This window comes from Saccostrea echinata, unplaced genomic scaffold (assembly GCF_033153115.1).
Source record: "Saccostrea echinata isolate AGI-Se365-2 ecotype Australia unplaced genomic scaffold, CSIRO_AGI_Sech_v1 ptg000019l, whole genome shotgun sequence".
In the NCBI taxonomy this organism is placed as follows: Eukaryota; Metazoa; Mollusca; class Bivalvia; order Ostreida; family Ostreidae; genus Saccostrea; species Saccostrea echinata.
In genome coordinates this window covers 4,879,901-4,900,400 of record NW_026889768.1, presented here as the reverse complement: position 1 = coordinate 4,900,400, position 20,500 = coordinate 4,879,901, and the positions used below count along the sequence as shown (strand labels likewise).

The 20,500-nt window shown below is 32.4% G+C and overlaps 1 protein-coding gene across 1 annotated transcript; it reads left to right on the top strand.

Annotated features, from left to right (window-relative positions):
* Window positions 1-4,307: 4,307 nt before the first annotated feature.
* Window positions 4,308-8,593, top strand: LOC133189772 (uncharacterized). The gene is made up of 3 exons (XM_061325172.1): window positions 4,308-4,970; window positions 6,107-6,259; window positions 7,569-8,593. Exons 1-3 carry the CDS (start codon window positions 4,748-4,750, stop codon window positions 8,081-8,083), a joined length of 891 nt encoding a protein of 296 aa, XP_061181156.1. The 5' UTR covers window positions 4,308-4,747; the 3' UTR covers window positions 8,084-8,593.
* Window positions 8,594-20,500: the final 11,907 nt, after the last annotated feature.

Sequence of the window (20,500 nt, the reverse complement as noted above, 5' to 3'; positions counted from 1 at the left end):
CTCCATGGCACCTGGTCCCACCTCTGATGTTTTTAGAAGACCGTGTTTGCTCTTCTCTAAATTTGTATTGTTTCAATGGAATTGTGAGCTTGATTACTGTTTGTTATCTCCATATTTCATGTATTTCCACTTCAGTTTCTGAAGCTATTATAGTGCAGCACCGGAATTCACTTCACAGAAATCGAGATATTTCATTCCTGATAATGATTTTATCTTTCCGAAATAAAAATAATTGCCGAAAATCAACATATAGTCTTCTTTGCTCTACATGTACTAATTTATGTCTGCAAAATTTTTTGCCCCCCCCCCCTCCCATCGCAGTGAACATGGGAAATCATTTATAGTTTAAAAACTAAAATTGAATGATTCTGAGTTCGTGGTAATAAATGGCGTTGTTAAATAGCCTCTTTTAAAAGTTGACTCAATTTTTAATGTACCAGAACAATATTTCAAATTCAAATGTTTAAAATCCTGGGTCCGAATTTACCCTACTCGTTTTCAGTTTTCAGCGAGTTTCTTGTAAGCGTGGATGTCCTGCCGAACCCTTCCAGTGGTTTACTGAAACCTAAATATTTTCTTTGTTAACTGACACGATAGAATTTAGAAATCTGATATGATCACATATTTGTTATGTGTCAAGATTCCAAGTTTTACCGAAAGTTCAACTCGGGAGTTATAACCTTGAGCGACCTTTTAATAGGCCTCTTGGACCTAAAACCAAGTAGGGAAGTAAAAGTAAATATTAGAGAAAACTATAGGAAAAAATGAACACCGTATTTCAGGAGAAAAAATTCATGCTTTTAAAATGTTAAACAATCAGACATAAACAGAGTAGAATGCTGATTTTAACTATCGCCGGTCTAGTGTTCAAATATATTTACTTGTTAGGGATGACTATATGGTACGTCTCTTCAAATTCATATCCTTGACACCTACAAGATATCCACGAGAAAACTGATTTCATAAAGTTTTATGGAGTAATTTCTTTTTTCATTTCTTTAAGTAAAGGTACATTCATTTACCTTATACTATGTATCAAGGATATATACATTTATTTACTCTTGACTGACTCGGACGTTAATGTGTTGAGGAGAAGGTTAACTGTAGTGTACATACAAGGTTAACGGTCATTACTTAGCGCGGCTGTAATGATGGTGTTAAGATGACCAGCCTACCGCGATGATGAATGTACCGGAGCGGAAAATAAGGTGTCTTTTGTATCACTTGACCCAGCCCAGGAATTTTCAATGCATTTTTTTAAGGTTTGAATTAAAAAAGCGTAAAAGCAAACAGACCATGCTGATAATGATACACACACAATAAGGGAAGTTTGCTAGGGGTCACATTCCTTTATGATTAACTAGTAAAACTCCTATTTTCACAATCTACTTTTTCATAAAGAACCACAAAGTATAGAATTTCAGCATACGCGTTATTAAATACATGTAGAGAATATTCTGTAATATAATTAAACATTTTGTTGATATTTTATTGCGTGCAGAATGTTATTGTACAATGATTCACTATATCCATTTCTTCAAGCGCAGATGTAAATATTTATTTGTAGGTGTATTTTTTTTAATATAAACAAATAATTGAAAAGAGTTAAAAGGGTAATCCCACGCGGAGTTAGTATTATAGTACTCATTACTTGGCTGACTGTATAGGAATATATATCGGTTAGGAACCAAAAAATTCAAATCGACTAAAATTCGTTCAATATTTAAGCGAATCTATCACCTGAATTCATGGAAGGGTCATAATACGTGCAGTGGTATTTAAAAGGAATTCAGTAGCGGTTTCACGTGCACGCACCTTCTGTGAGGAATTCAAGACCCCGCCCTGTTGGAATATAGTTCAATGTATCTGCGCATTTTGTGTAGACAAACGGTACCCAAGACAGAATAAAAATTGAGCTGTAATTATCTTTCATTTCAATCAAATACTAGCCCCAGGCGTGTTAATATGTTCCATCTTTCTACATATAGGCCGGGTATTTTTTTTATTTATACATAATTTCATTCACATAAAGTGAATGGGATTAGGCAGCAGGCATAGCCTATTTTAGCCCTCTCCCTACAGCAAGGTCAAGGTAAATACACTGCATAACATTAATAAAACATCTTTAAAAAATGCGAGGAAAAAAAAACGGGAAAAAAACACAATGAAGTACCGGTTTGGAAAATATATACATTTACATGACAGTGTTCAAGTAAAACGTTTTGTTGCTGCTATATATGCATGTACTGCTTCAAAAATTTGTATATTAATATTGAGTCCATGATCAGGACTACCATATAATAATAATTTAAGTTCAGAAACCTGATTACAGTCAATAATATTTTGAATTCTTTGAAAAAGTATATCTCTAGAAGATGCATATTTTGAACAAGGAAAAAGTAATGATAAGCATCTTCAACAGAATCAATACAGTGTTCATCAACAGAATCAATACAGTGTTCACACATTGGTGTTTCTGATAAACATTGGCTATATAAGTCTGCCTTTAAATTACTTGCATTGTTCCTTAACTGACAATGTATTATATTGTATTTTCTTATTCCAATATGAAATAGTTCATTACTTTTTTTTTTTTTTTTTTTTTTTTTTTTTACAAAAATAAGAATTCAAAAGACTTTTGAATGATGATATTCCAGAAGCATTTCTAATAGGCCGGATATACATTGGACGGAATGTTTTCTAACCTGCTTCTTAATTCTTTTAACATTACAGTTGATTACATCATGAGATGTATACATTACACATCAGCGGTTTAATTCCAGTAATTGAAATGGGTTTCATTTATTGTTATCATTCTTTAAATATTTACTAAGGATGTATGGTCAGAAATGTGTGTCAACTTGTAGGTGGCTGATTGACCAGCCTTGTACAGGTGTGTGGTTTTAACACTTTGTTGTACCTGTAATTTATGACAAAAGCAGACATCACAAGAATTTACCTGCCCCAGGTAAAAATTACCTGGTAATGTAGATACTGTTATCTCATAATGATAATTAGCTAGATTCTTTGTCACTATTCAGATCCTGTTTTATACCTACAATATACAGAGAAATGACGAGATTTTAGAAAAAAGAACGGATTTAATATCTTAATGGAAGTTACGTATGAGGACTCCACACTCTTTAATTAACCTGCAAGTACATAAATGTTATTGCATTTTATTTTTTTTTAAAGATTAGATCTCTTCATCGTTTAAAAAAGAAGAGATCGAAACCTACATGTACATGTGCAACTAATACTTTCGGAGAATTCTCGGTAAAAGTTCCACGATAATTATGTAAAATACATCAGATTAATTTTACATTTACTGTCTAATTCGTTAGTATATGTACATGTAATACCTTTTAAGAGAACAAAGAATAAAACCGAACATGCAAACCAACCAAAACACAATAAAATAAAAACGCTCAGAAATTAATTAATGTTTATCTTGATTAGGTTCCCCTGCCAGTCTCGATTTTGCTGTCAAAGAAAAGAGTCTTTACAATAGATAACATATTTAACAAGTTCCACCTGTTATAAAGAAGTGAATAGAAAACCAAAACCGATTGTAAAGTTAATATTCTCATCTTTATATATGAATGTCAACAAAGCATTTACAACCTCATTTATTTAAGATGTTAAGTGTTTACAGGAGCCTTTGTGAGTTTATACCTCCCTGGTGTTTATAAGAGTTTAAAATACAAATAAAAGTTAATGAATAAAATGAATTAAAATTCATGTTGATATTAATAATCAAGTATTCTTTTTATTCCTACTGTAAAATCTATATACCTTAAAAAAAAATACAACCTTATCCATGAATGATGAATGTCTTAAATTTCAGTATTTTGATGAACATTTGTTATCACCAAAAACTTAGTTTAAAGTAATCGACTTTACAGGGCAGTTATACAACATTATATTTATCGGATTAGCTTAGATGTGTAAATATGACGTGATAATTTTGATAATCCATTGACGGGACAAATTCTCAGACACTTTGATTAAGGAACTGGCTTCTTAGGAAAGGGTATATTTGAATGGACGTACACTTTTGAATTCCAGCATTCCACACACATTATACCTGACGTTAAAAGTATGTATGCAACCATTCATATATTAAAATAAAACACAATCAATTTACAAATTCCTTTAGTCTACAGGTGTACCATTCATATCGTAACGACGGGCCCAGTCTCGTGTTATATAGTAATAATACTACTTCTCACATGAATATTTCTTCACATCTTCATAACAAAATATTCCCTTAGAGTTCAGTTTCCAAAAATACGATTTCAATTCAGTTCCGGATTGCGAACAATGGTTTATTAAATCCGTTCTATTGTATTCACTCAGGTAAAAGCGACCCAGGCATTGACAGAATAATCGTTACGGTTGATGACCGCTTTTAATAAACCCGGTTCAATATGACGTGTTAGACTGGAGGCTGTTTAATTTATAAACAAGAAGGGCGTACACTTTCTTATACAGCCAGTGGTCGTGTGTACAGAAGATAGGAGGGCAGATAACAAACCTAAAGGGCCCAGCAAATTATCTTCTGGTGTGCCAGGACCAGGCGACTGCTATTTTCGGATATTTTTCGTCGGCCATTGTGATAAATGATCGCTCAGGATTTTTAATTCCAACTTTTGATCAGTGGCTTGGTCTGTTTTATATGCATCCGTGACTCTGAAAAATTTGAATAATTTGAATAATTTTACGATCAGTTTTTGTAAGTGTCAAAATGGCCTGGCCTGGAGTGCTAAGAGTGGCATTCGCCCTAACGTTAATATCCTTGTTTTTCGTTCTTGTGGGGTATCTTTTACCATGGTGGTTTGTTGGAAAAGGTTTCTACATGGGCGTGTTTTACGGAATTATCTGTATCCCGGGGGATATTACGGATGGCAACTGTACTGTTTTCTCCTACTACGACATAAAGGCTGAAAACTCGAGTCTCGAACAAATTGGTATGTATATAAATATTTGTGAACGACGTTTGCCACATGTATGTACATTGCACATGTTGTATTATTGTCTGATTGTAGTTGATTGATTATGATAAACTTACATATACTTTCTTAATTTCTTTATGCTCATCAACAGATTAGGTAGATGGGGCCATGGCAAATTCAAGTCATCTCCACCTCAGCCCTTCCTTTGCTTTTTTTCAAACTGTTAAATTTACATTTCACATCTTTCGAAATATCCTCTTTCCCATTCCATCGATAATGATCTAGTGACCTGTTGATAAAAACAATTGATAAATACATGTTTGTTGTACGGCATTAATTTTTGGGGGTTGGGGTGGAGGTGTCAGGAATCATGAACTTTTGCCTAAAAAAGGAAGTTTAATGTTACGGATTTTAACCATATCTTCCAAATACATATTTCTCTTTCAAATTTGGGAATTATCAAAGAAGAAATTTTGAGACTTTTCATTCACATGATGTATTCAAAATATACTCTTAAATAGTTTTCAAAACAGTAGCTTCAGGTTTAGACAAAGGAGATTTAAAGCTTTTTTTTTGCTAAATTCACAAGTTCTCCAACTCCACTGTCGGAGATGTTTACGGATCAAGAAACAATTCAAGCATGTCATACATAAACTGACACATGTATGGGGGTACATAAATAAGAAAGGGAAGGGTAGATAGTAAATACAATGTATGGAGGAGGTTTGTAAAGGCTATATAACGAAGATGAAATAAGTCGTAAAAAGATTAAAATGTTGCGGATCTAAGGGACCATATCAGCTTTAAGCTTGATTTTAATCGGAAAACAAAATTGCATATAGAGGAAAGAAAATATCTTATGCAGTTATTTGATAACTCATTAACAAATTAAAATAAAACTTATCCTCTAAAATTGAATAGATTTACTTTTTAAAAAGAATTTTACGGGGTCAAGTAAGGCCGATGGTGAAATTTTCTCTTTCTTAAAAGAATGAATTGTAATTTTGTAGGATATAATGCTGGTTACAAAATCGGAACAAATTTACTTTACCCTTTCACCCCCACCCCCCACCCACCCCCCGACCCCAGCTCCACCCCCACTGGTTTTTTGTAAACATAATACGTCATCATTGTCTTTTTAAATATTTCAGTTCAAAGTGTGCTTTTTGTCATCATACAAGTCGTGACGTCTGTGGCGGTTGGATTTACCCTCCTTGCCAGCCTTATTCTTATTATCGGCGCATGTGGGAACGTGAAGAGCAAAGGCCCTTACGTACTGGCGGCCATCTTTCAATTTTTTGGAGGTATGCTTTATCCATGTAAACAATGTAGTATAGTGGGAATAATAAAAAGAATAATTATCATTAAAATCATTTATCTTATCATTGTTTAAGAACACAAGTTACTGAAAAACATATGTTATAGAAATCTGCAAAATATTTTTTACATGCTCAATTATTACTAAAATGTAAATTCATCACAAAGTTTAGTTTAAAATATTTTTTATTCAAATCAGTGAAATGGATTGAACAGCAGGCATAAATGCCTATGATCGTTCTCTCCATAGATCAAGGTACAATTACAGGTACATTTAAAAAAAATAAAAAGAATATGTGAGGAGTAGATTATCAATTGGTACATATTAAGTATTCCATGTAAACATCGCCTCAATAAAAAAATATTTGGAGCCTTGTCCAAGTTAAATTTTTGGGTTGGTATAATTTGCCTTATAAAGTTAATAAGATCTTGTGAAGTACAATCTTGCTAATTCCTAAACTGTACAGATTTGAATATGGTATGAAAGGCTGACCTCTTTAATGCCCTATAAATTTATGACAAACCTGTAACCGAAATTAAGTATTTTATTATTTTATCTAATGACACATTGAAAGTAGACTAGATAAAATAACAATACAACGACTTTCAACAGAATTGCGACTTTAAAAAAAGTTTTTAACATAGCACCCTAGCACGAAAAAGTTTTAATGAGAGTAGCACTTTTATTCTCATATTTTAAGTGCAGGGATATAGATTAATTAAACTTAACGATACAGTGGTTTTAACCTTTTGACAAATGACATTGAGTCAAGACCGATAATTATTATACAAACAGGACGTTAACCTTTGGAATATGAATAGGAATCAATGTTAAGTAGTTCCAAAGCTACAACAATCATTTCTACTGCTTTGAGGTTTTATTATGTGATGATGATTTGAAAAATACGATCTTTTAATTTTTCTTGATTATTGAAGTAAGCAGAAAAATACATGTAGTTCATAGGACGACAAAAATAAACATAAGCAATCGTTTTCAATCAATATTTTGTCCATTGTAGAAAAAATCCAATGTTACCTTCACATTATTGCATAGAAAGTTAGGTGCAGTTAGGTTTTATGATTTCTAGAGTGTTGGGATTGGTTGAACAGTATGATTACATCGATAGTAAATTTAATAATTTTCATAGGTAGATCTCATAACAGATTTAGAAGGGTAACAAAAACCCTGGACTCTATTTAATATATCGTCTATACAAGTGCAATATTTATGTGTTATAACTAATAATCCATTCCAAGGAATATTGTTTGAAAGTATAATTTTGTTTTATATTTCAGCTTTGGTGGCAGGATTGACGGCCGGTTTATTTGCTGCCGTATACGTTGCTACTTTCGTCGGCTTAGAGGGCCATTTAGCGTTGGATGGGAAGAATTTCCCATATGCGATTCTTTCTTTAGGTATTGGTGGTTTCATATTATTTATCGCTTTCATTTGTCTTGCCATTGCAACATGTACGTGGAGAAACATGGATGATGATGACGATGACGATTTGAACCCACCTTATCCAATGAACGACTACAAGGGTGGCTATGGCAACCAGGGGTACACAAGCGACAGCAGGAGAAATGATTACATCGTTCCTAGTAGCTCCCACAAGTATGACTACGAGTCTAGGAATGATAACAGTAACTCACGGTATGACTACAGTAGCTCTAGAAATGGCTACACAAAGTACACAGGATCCAGAAATGACTATTCCGGATCACGAAATGGTTATCCCGCCAAACAGGATAACCCTTATAGAAACGATAACATGTACCGACCATATAACAGTAGCTCCTCTCGATATTAGGACAGCAAGAATCAAACCATTTGTCAAACACCACATCAAGTACAAACCAAAGCAAATAAAAAAAGCCAACTTGTGACGAAAGGTATGTGACATAGCCGTGGATATCTGCCATTTGTACACAATCTAACAATTTTCATTTTCTTATATCTCCCTCAGAAAAGTGAAAGTCATTGTGGCTAGTTTTTTTCCCCCAGTCATTTCGGAATGCATCGTCGGATACCCACCAGGTGATGAGTAAACGACGAGATCACCCGGGGGTGTCCGATGATTCTTTGAATGTGAACGTTTTAACAAAATATAATGTTCATGTCATCTATTTAGTGAAATTGACGGTCAAGAGATGTAAATATTTCCTAAATCCAGCATATATCAATCAGAGATCAAAAGCAGACCTGAGTCATTGTGTGCAGGATACGAGACAAGAGAAGGAAAATTATTTTTTTATTGATGGTGTGAATTTTCCCAGTATCATTATTATTATAATAAAATGCAATTGATATTAAATGATATTTTCTTTATGTATATTGACGTATTTTGTATGATTTAAGATATTCAAATTAAATAGCTAAAAGTATTATTAATAGTTATTTTTTTCTTTTTACTATAGGATTACCCTAAAAAATAAACTATCAATAGTAAACTATAGTTTAAAATAGTTAACTACAGTCTTCTATAGTATCATGGTAAATCAAAGTATCTTTTTTTTACTTTGGATTTCAGATTGTTTTCGTTTGTTTTCATATATTTATACCTGTATATATTTAATATTAAATAGAAATACTTGTATATTAAGATATTATTTTCAAATTTTACATCATTGGTATTGAATTTAAGAGATTTTAAGATTCAGAATTCCAAAAAAGTTCAACATAGCGTTTCATAGCAAAAGTATCAAAGTATTTACTACAGTAAACTATAGTTAACTATTGTAATAATAAATTTTGTTAGGGATATACTATAGTACTCGAACTTGTTTCAAAGTGCAGCGGTATCTCTTCAAATTTCTATATAGTAACGAAGTTTTTTATTAGATTGAAAGGTGAAAGGAAATATTTATAACCGATATATATATATATATATATATATATATATATATATATATATATATATATATATATATATATATATATATATATATATATATATGTTACAGTAAATATGTGAAATCAGGAATTTCATTATTTCCTAAATACATGTATTTACTGGTCGTTTTAGGAAATACATGTAATGTAATTACTGAATAGCTAGGAAATTCATGTATTTACTGAAAATTTTAGCCAATTTTACAAGTTTTTACTAGACTAAACTGAATGATAAAACATATCCTTAACAGAAATCTGTAAATATACAAATACTAGTATGTATGTTTTTAAAGCAGTATTTATAAGAATTGTTTCTACAAAGCTGACGTTATACATTAATTCCTGATTCTGGACAAGATTCAGTGCATTGTCTTTTTAAAATTCCATTTAAGGAGGAATGCTTTAAGGTATTTCCATCCTCTTGTGATGTCATAGTTTTTTTTTTTACAGAAACTTTTATCAATTTAAATTCATACCCAATAGAAAAATATCTTTTGGAAGAATGCTTTTTAGGTGTGATGAAAATTATTGTTAAGTAAAAGAATTTTAAAAATGTATATTTTCTTCATTTAATCAATTATCAATCTTTAAAAAATATTGCTAAGGGCAATAACTCCTTCTATTGTACCTTCATTCAGGCATTATCTTTATTGTACTTCTGATGTAAAATGGATTCCCTGATATTCACAATTCAAGTACAATTATAAAGAAGCAATTATTTTGGAGCTTTCAACATCAGAATTATGTATTTGAACTAGTTTTTACATAATTTTTATTATAAAATTTATCAAAAATGTACGATTTTTTTAAAATGATATATGTGTTTATTTGAGACTTACATGTATAAAAATATGGTTCAAAGTATATGGTAGCATACATATGTTTTGCAATTTTTAGTTAATTCAAACAATATTCAGTGAAAATGCAGTTTTTCTTTGAACCATTAAAATTGTGAGGGTGGAAAATGCATAAAGTATAGTTTCATCATTACATTATAGGCATTTTATAAGATTTTTTTTTTCATTTTTCAAGGCAGAAGAATTGTTTATTTGCAAATAAGATGGTTCAGGGTTTTAAATTTTCTGTCAATAAAATCAAAGTAGCATTGTATGAATATCTAGTAAAATAAGAAATGCCAGTAAGCGATTTTAGTGTTTTAAATTAACTATACTGTGTATCTGTTCATATTTTATGATGCATATTTTAAATTATCTCACCAAAACACAGTAAGTAAATACGTGTAAAAAGTATTGAAAAATTCAGTAAATACGTGTATTTCCTACCTGAAGTCAGGAAATATCCGTATTCCTTCAGCAGGGAGAAGGATTTCATGTATTTCCAAACGATGCAGGAAATACATGAAATTCCTAATTACACATATTTACTATATATATATAATATATTTATACATGAATATGAATTTTTGTTAATTCTCATGATTGAGAAAATTATTTCTTTTAATAGATATACTTTGGCCAGTCAGCTGATGAAACATCGATTTATTATAAAATGCATTTGAAAGGTTTTCTGGTTTGATTTGATCATATTTTATGGTCTTTGAATTTTACAATTGGGATCGGGCAAAAGTTCTAAAAACTTGATACACCCCTTCCCTACATGTGGATTATGTCAAATATATTTACACATTTTCTCTCATTATATTTCAATAAAACTCGGTCTATGATTCAAGTATACGATTTTATTTTTAATCAAGAAAGTAAAAATATTAAGTACACTTTAATTTGATAATAAAGCCTGCAAGATGTTTTTAATCTGTTTGCACTGTAAAGGTTTCTTTGTCCATATTGTCGTAAGAGTACAACATATGACTTTAGGACATTATTTGTTGTGTTTTCGACTATCCAAACACAGATGCTATCTGCACTTTCGCAAAAAAGATCTTAAAAGGAAGAGAAGCTAGTCAAATTACAAATATGTCTATAAGACATAAATGTCCCGCTCAGGGTTCATTAGTAATGCAACATAAGAATTTGTATTAGTGTATGAAGTTTAATGAAATTACCTTGAATAGCTTCTTCAAAACTGAGCGTAATACACAATAAATAGTAAAGTAAAAGGTCATTGGGAAGGTCAAGGTAAAAAAGAACCAAATAATGTATTAGTGCATAAGCTTACTTAAAAAAGAATATTCGGAAAAGTTTCTTTGAAACTGAGCTAAAAACAAATTTTAGAAAAGTGAGCTCAAGGTCAAAGGATTGATTGATTGTATGTTGTTTTACGTCCCATTCGAGAATTTTTCACTCATAGAGACGTTACATATACCGGTGAAGGGCTTCAAATTTTGACCTTTACTCGGCACTCAGGGCCATTGAGCAGTGAGGGATCTTTATCGTGCCAACGCCGGCCGTAACACGGGACCTCGGTTTTTAAAGTCTCATCCGAAGGACCCGCAACTTTCACTTCAAAGTGCCGAGTGCATGGCGAAGGAACAGTCGCTACCCATTTTTTTTTCGACTTCGGTCAGTCGCGGCCGAGATTCGAACTCACGACGTCCCGATCACGGAGCGAACGCTCTACCGACTGTGCTACCGTGAACGGTCAAGGTCAAAGGAGAGTTCAAGGTAAAAAAAAATGTTGATGCACTTGAAAAGTTCTTCTCAGTATGTATCAAAACATAAAGTTTGATAAAATTTTGTTGGTTTTTTTTTTTTTTTTTGCAAAAAAACTAAACAAAACTTTGAGAAAAGTAAGGTAAAGGTAAATTGAAAGGTCAGGGTAAAAAATGTTGAAGCAATTGAATAACTGTCATCAGTTTAAGTATATAAAGTTTGATAAAAATATCTTGAATACTTTCTTTGAAATTAACCGACATGTTAACAAAAATTTGAGGTCAAGGTCAAAGGTCAAGGTAAAAAAAAAATGTTGATGCACTTGGAATAGCTCTCAACATATGTATCAGAATATGAAGTGTGATAAAAATATCTTGAATACTAGTAGTTTTTTTGAAAACTGAGCAAAACTCGAGATCAAAGTCAATCACCATTGTTATTTTCTATGTATTTGAATGACTTTGAACGTCACTTTATTACAAATAATTGTCCATCAATTGAACTGCAGATGTTAAATATATTTTTACTGATGTATGCAGATGATACTGTTTTAATATCTGACTCTGCTGATGGTTTACAAAGAATGTTGGATGCATTGTATACATACACCACAGAGTGGAATTTAACTGTAAATGTTGAAAAAACAAAAATATTAATTTTTCGCAATAGTCGTAAAATCCTTGAAAATGAACGTTGGATATACAACGGTTGCATTGTTGAAGTTGTTAATCAATTTAATTATCTAGGAATGTTGTTCAATTATAATGGCAAATTTGCTGAAACACAGAAACATTTTTCATGTCAGGGTAAAAAAGCTATGTATGGTGTAAACAGTAAAACTAGGGATTTGCATTTTAACGTAGAAACACAATTAGCAGTATTCGATACCTATATTAACAGTGTAATGAGTTATGGAGCTGAAGTGTGGGGATTTCACAAGGGTCAAGATATAGAAAATGTTCACTTAACTTATTGTAAAAGAGTTTTAAAAGTCAGACAAAGCACCAGTAATGATGCAGTTTATTGTGAATTAGGTAGATTTCCACTTATACTAGAAAGGAAAAAGAAAATTTTGAAATATTGGGTGAAATTAAAAAACAGTGATAATTGTATTTTACAATCATGTTATCAAGATATGGTGGAAAATAATGATGAATGGATTGTAAACATTAAGAAGGAATTTCAAAGGCTTGGTTTAACTGACATGTATAATAGCAATTGTATTGATAATAATTCTATGAACATCGTATTTCAAAGAATGTATGACGGTTATAAACAAGATATTATGGCAAGAATTTGTAATTCTCCTAAATATTTTTTATATCAACATGTAGTGGATAATGTTGTACTACAGACGTATTTAAGAAAACCATTACATTCAAAGTATAGAATACCTATTAGTCGTTTAAGACTATCAGCGCATGATTTAAAGATAGAGAGGGGAAGGTATTGTAACATAGAAAGAAAAGATAGAAAATGTGAAATATGTATATCAAATGAGATAGAGGACGAATTTCACTTTGTATTAAAATGTCCTCGATATGAAGAACTAAGAATTAAATATATCAAGAGTTATTATTTTAAAAAACCATCAGTTTTTAAATTAGTACAGTTACTGAGTTCCACAAATACTAAAGAACTATGTAACCTAGGTAAATTTCTGTATTTTTCTTATCAATTAAGAAATGATGTTTTAAATAGTGTACAGTAAGAAATGATAATACATTAAATGCTATTGTTTATGTAATTGCCACATGTAATGTATATTGTATAGCATATACTACACTTATCCTGTGCAAAGCTTATGTATAAATATTTATGTACATATTTTGTATACCTATGAGATGTAATGTCTCTGGTTCAAATAAAACAAACAAACAAACAAACAAACAAACAAACAAAGTCAAAGGAAAAGTCATGGTTAAAAATGTTGATGCAGTTGAAGTGAGCATCCCCTGCCGACCGGTCACACCCGCCTTGTGCTCCTTGTCATGATCGGGAAATAACGGAAAAATCCGTCGACAATTCAGTATGTAAATAATGGCCTAACAATTAGTATAAAAAAAGTCAGTCAGCATTTGACTTAATGAAAGATTGTATTTGCTGACAAGGTCATTATATCGACCATAGAACTTACGAAATGATGACTTTAAACGAGACTGCTAATATTCTTGTTTCATCAACTTGTCTGTCAATACCTTACTTCGTTTAGAAATTGTTCATACGTAGAGCATGGCGTATAGAATCAACTGAGAGATATAAATCCCGTATGCAGGTGATAAGGGTATATTGCTGCATAAGTAAGGGAAGTTGACAATTAAAAAGTTAAAGTCATCACTTTTATCATAAAGCTTCGTTGTTATTTACCATTAACATCTTTTTTCTAATAAAATATCCAAATATGAAACAGATGTGTCAGACTCTGTGGTATATTTTTATCTCAAGCCCACCGGGATATATCGGGTCGACATAAGAATGGAAATAACCATTGTTAATTGACAATACGTCGTCGATATATCTAAATGTCGAGTTGAAGGCCACAGCAAGTGTTTTCTTCTTTTCACATGAAAGATTTTTAACAAATTCTGCTTCATATGAATACAAAAATAGGTCTGCTAGGAATGAGGCGCAATTGGTACCCATGGGAATTCCAATAGAATGTTGGAAGACCTGGTCTCCAAAAACCACATAGATATTGTCTATCAGAAACTCGAGCATCTTTTAAATGTCAACTTCAGAGTACTGGAGTCTACAATCAGATTGTTTTTTAACAAAGTAATTTTGGAAATGAATAATGACAAGGTAAGTAAATTTACGAGTTCCATTTTTATTGAAAAAGCAGCTGTCAACGATGTCAGAAAGTCTGGACTTTAATTTATCGTGGGGAATAGTTGTATATAAAATTGAAAAGTCGTAAGTTTTTATGTTGTTGATTTTGGTAAAATTTTGTGATTTCAAATGTTCCAAAAGTTCCTTGGAATTTTTTGGTATCCACATTTGATTTACACCACTTCTCGAATATATTGTTGCACAGTAGTCTTGAAGCTTCTCCTTCACTACTGTTAATATCTTAGTGAGGAATAAAGAAATAGGCTTGGTAGAACATTTACTGGAACCCGGTATGTATCTTTGTTTGTAAGGATTTTTATGAAGTTTCAAAATCCAATATAGATATGGTAATTCAAATTCAATTTGGTTGTTGGGAATATTAAAAATATTCAAAACTGACATATGATTTTTCCAAAGATATTATATTTCACTAGTCTAATTATTACAAAGTTCGTTCTTCTCTTCCGTTTATCAAATAGTCTTCCTAAACAATAACTGTAAAGCATTTGTAATTATTGGTGTATTAATTGATGATGTCTTTTGTGTTTGTTTGATACATAACTTAAGTACCAAAATTCGTTTTTGTTGGGCTCGATGTTTATATACATGCATTATAAACGAAAGAAAACATCGATGGGGTAAACAGGTCTCAATAAAGTCAACAAACTTTTACCTGTAAACACACTTTTCCGAGTACCTGGTATACTTGATCGGAAAATCGTCCGAGTAACCGATTATCAAATATTGACCGATTTGACATCCCTTTCAGAACCATTATGGAACGCCTCTGCTTAATTATGTGAACATTCATTATATGCTGATACATGAACTTTAACATTATAATTATATGCTGATACTTTACATTATATGCTGAAACTTTGACATTATATGCTGATACTTTGACATTATATGCTGATACTTTGTCATTATATGCTGATACTTCAACATTATATGTTATTATACTTTCATGTTAAATACTAAAATCTGATTGATTTAGACGCGTTTAACAATCCGTAATGTTACCCTCAGCGTTAGCAACACACTTGACAACGGGTAACATTACGAAAATGTCACATGCGTTCAAATCATGTTCACCGTAGAATTCTCAAAACGTCGGTTGTGGGTTTGAAAGAGGCCGAATAAACGACGTCAATAAAAGCTTTCGTCCGATGGTAGCCTACTTGAAAACACAAACGACAGACGAAACATTCTTGCGAGTGCAAACTTTAGATGATAAAGGACTTTTTGAGTAGTAAACAAACAATAAAGAGGTTGGTAAATCTTTTCCGAAGCTTCTTATTAAGAAAAAAAGAAGCGGTGAGTTTGAAAGCTTTCTAAGCGTGAACTTAACGAGATCTCCGAATTTTTTTTATGGCATCCGAAATCAATAAGACATTCAGTATAATAAAATAAATAGTGCACGTTTTTGAGGGTAACAGTTGAAATTGACACCCCTCGGAAAACCATTGTCAACCTCCGCTGACGCGTCTGTTGACAATGGTTTTCCTTGGGGTGTTGATTTCAACTGTTACCCTCAAAAACGTGCACTATTTATATACTTTTACTTTAACATTATATGATGATACTTGTAGGATTAGGTGCTTAGGAGGAGCAAGCATTCCCGTCCACCGGTCACACCCGTTGTGATCCCTATGTATTCATCAGGTAGACGGAACATTCCGTAGTCAGATTTTATATTAAAAAACCCTTACGATTGGTATGAATTATGTCATTGAAAATACGACCCAATGATAGTTTACATTTGCTACGACAAATTTTATATAAAAAACCCTTACGATTGGTATGAATTATGCCATTGAAAATACGACCCAATGATAAGTTACATTTGCTACATGTAACAAGGTCATTCTAACGACTTTAGAATTTGCAAAATGCTTACTTTAAACGAGGTTGCAGAAATCCTGTAACACCAATTATCTTTCAGTAGTCTTTAGTTAAAACGAATTTCTTCCAAAATACAATTATAATCAAGGGTCTTACAAAGACAATATTGTTAAAAGCCTTTTTGCTGGAACCATAAAATATTGTTCATGAAGCCTTTCTAATTCCTTTATCTCGTCCAATTTAGTGAAAACGGAAGGATAGATATGATACAAATAAAAACAATACATATAAAAAATTTTACAATACAAATGTAATAAGATCAAACATTGCAACGTTTGACATGTCATTGTAAAATTTAACACGCAGATGCCTGAAAATCAGGAAGGAAACCCGTAAAAGCACAACTCCAACAAAAATAGCGCACTTTCCTATAAGTCCGACATCTGGTCAAATATAGAGGTATCCCTGACTATAATTCTGTTTATGGAATTATTTATGATTAATATGGTAATTTCAGGGGTACTAGATACATGGGTTAGAAATTGGCTTATATTATTCAAAATATCACATTTACATAGAAACATTGTGAGTAGAAATATCAGTAAGGATGTTGCAAGTGTTTGTGACGAGCGTGAAAGTCAGCTGTTATAGACAAAGGATAATCTCCAGTCAAAATGCATTTTCAAATCAGCAATCGGAAACTTTCTAAAACCTGCTGAATGCAAAATAATACAGAAGTGTATAGAACCAGATGCTTATTTCAGGGTTTAGAACTATCAAACAACTTAAGACAATGGTTTACAAATCCGTGGGAAAAGGGCCTTTTAACAAAACACTCGAAAAGATCTGCTATATTTTGTTTATTTTTTGTGTGAAAATATATTATTTCACAAATGGCCCAGAACTAAGTAAAATTATGCCTAATTTCTTAAGATTTCCTGGTTCAGAGAAGGATATACCCCTTCCAGACCCTCATTTGCATCCTCCTTTCCAGAAACCTGGCACTGCACTGGTTTCAGATGCAGAATATTTTCAAAAACTTGTACACGAGAAGAATAAAACACTTGCTGTGGCCTTCAACTCTACATTTAGATATATCGACGACGTATTATTAATTAACAATTATAGTTACTTCCATTCATATGTCGATTCGATGTATCCCAGTGAACTTGAAATAAAAGAAACCATAGAGTCTGACACATTTATTTCATATTTGGATATTTTACTAGAAAAAAAGATGTTAATGGTAACCTAACAACAAAACTTTATGATAAACGGGATGACTTCAACTTTTCAATCGTTAACTTCCCTTACTTAAGTCGCAGTATTCCTATATCACCTGCATATGGGGTTTATGCCCCCTACTTGATTCAATATGCAAAAGCAGGCTCTACGTGCGAACAATTCTTGAACGAGGCAAGCTATTGACAAATAAGTTGATGAAACAAGAATATCAACAGTAACATTCAAAGTCATCATTTCTCAAGTCCTATGTAGATACAATGACCTTTTCAGCAAATACAATCTATCATTAAGTCGAATGCTAATTGACTTTTTTCATACTAACTGTTTTGCCATTATTTACACATTGAATACTCTACGGATTTTTCTGTTTTCCCTATCGTGACAAGGAGCACACGGCAGGTGCGACCGGTCGGCAGGGGATGATTACTCCTCCATGGCACTTGATCCCCCCTCTGATGTTTTTAGAGGTCTGAGTTAGCTCTGCACCAGATTTGTATTTTTAATGGACTTTTGAGCTTGATGACTGTTCGTTTTCTCCATATTTGATTTAATGCAAAGACATACAGGCCCCAACATGAAGAGACCTGTGTCAAATAGAAGAACAGTGGCAGGAAATGTTAAATGCGGGTTATTAAAGCGTCTGAGAAACAACTGTCTAGTTCTGCGTAGAGACAACGGTAACACAGAACGAGTGAATGGAAACCAAGAAGTCACATACATGTAGTATATGGAGAATAGGAGGACGGGGACGACAAGGACACACGGCAGTAATCTGTTGAGCAATACTAATTAAGACACTTTACAATGTATAAATAAGTCAGCGGTATGGTTCATAGCGAATGTACATGGCTTAGATCTGTTGATTGATACAGATGTGTGAGATTTTTCTGTGATGGACAGTCCTATGATAGAACATTGCATGAAAAGAACATCGTTCAAGAGATGTCCTGAGTACTAATTCATGTAAGATGACACTAGGTTACAGCACAAGCTGCCTAAAGCAGACATAAAAGTAGGTGACGATTTTTTTTTTAGAATAAGACTATTAATTAAAGACCCTCTGTACCCTAGGGGAAAATATTTTTTGGACATTGAGAAAATTATAGTGTGTAAAGGTGTAAGTATTGAGCTTATCTATCACATTTTCAACATAGGGTGTCTTGCATTAACCCCCAGGAAAAATGTTCAAAGACAATGAAGTACTGTAGATTCCTAATTATACGTTATTCATACGAATTAATTATCGCGTAATTTCGCGAGAAGCACAACTCGCGATATAACATTTCTCGCTTTTATTTTTATGGTGCTGAAATAAATGTAAATCTCTTGATGAACTGTCTACTCGCGAATTATAAGGAATCTACAGTACTGATGAACATAAATCACTGTTGTATACTAAAGTGGATAAAATACCTGCAAATGAAGTGTTCTATCTATTCATCTTGACCTGTTAAAGTGTTATGAATGCTTGATTTGATCACAAATCAAATAATAAACTGTACATTTCAATTTATTTTATTCTTGATCAAAGGGCAGATCATTCAGAAAGCAGAACTCTCTAGCGTGCAGTGTACAGAGGGCTCTTAATGAAGCATGAGGTCGTCTATTAGAATACTAAGTAGTTCTTGCAAAGTAGCACCGATACATAGAGAAACTGTTACCAATTCCAGATATAGATATAAAAGGGAGGGTAATTGATGGGTTTTATGAGACTAGAACCTTCAGAAGACTTTATGAGTCTGATCTTTGTGTAATGGTCAAAGTATTGTCTGAAGCCTCATGAACATGACTTCATGCCGTAAAATAGTTCAGTAACGTTTTGTCAAGAGAAAATTATTTCCATTGGGGAAGGATCTAACTCTAGTGTCAGGACTATGTGTCTGAAGAGCATTTAAAAATGACTTGAATAAAGCTCACACATGTAATATTAAGGTAGTACACAATAGATAGGCCAAATATTTCCTCAAATTCAATTTTGTTCCAACTTTGATGTTTTGTTCTTGGAAACAAAATCTCTCTTTATATATGATATGAAAGAAATTCAACTTTACATTTTTGCCCACATAGTGTAAAATATGGCCTATCAGACCCCTGTAAGAAGATTCTGAAATTATACAGCCGACCTGAGATTGTGCATTATTTAAAAATAACCAATTGATCTATTGCAAACTTCTGTGATGCTGTTTATAAGGGCAACCTTTTTGTACTAAAATTTGGTAAAATATTTTGATACCAGTATATTTGAGTAAAATGTGATGTAAAAATATAACATACATAGCCCGGGAATTGAAAATTTACATGTAAATATGCCACACGTTAAGTTCTCTTTAAAGAAAATGTACAATTTAAGCAATGGATAAATAACGAGATGGTGTTGAATAGTTTAGAGAAAACATTCCCTCCGAGGGCCGAAGGCCCGAGGAGGGGATGTTTTCTCTAAACTATTCAACACTATCGAGTTATTTATCTTACTTAAAAAACTTCCCCATTTTGGACCCCAAAGAAACATTTACCCATTCATATATCCAACTTTGCTGTAATACAATGGGATCTAGCCCATTCAGATATCCAACAGTGACACAATACAATAGCCTAATCGAACACCCCTTTTATTCATGGACTAGTGAGCATGAAACCGCATGGTGCTAATGTCATTTCAAACCTTTCCATTGTTCTGAACAGTCATGGAATCAGATGAAGAATGGTTTTAAATCCATTGTAAATTTAGAGAGGTTCAGATAGTGTTTTGAACACTTTTGTCCTGAAAGCAGAAGAAAACTACAAACATTTGATAAAATGTTGGAAATCTATCATTACATGTAAGATGATGATTTGTGGGGGAAAAG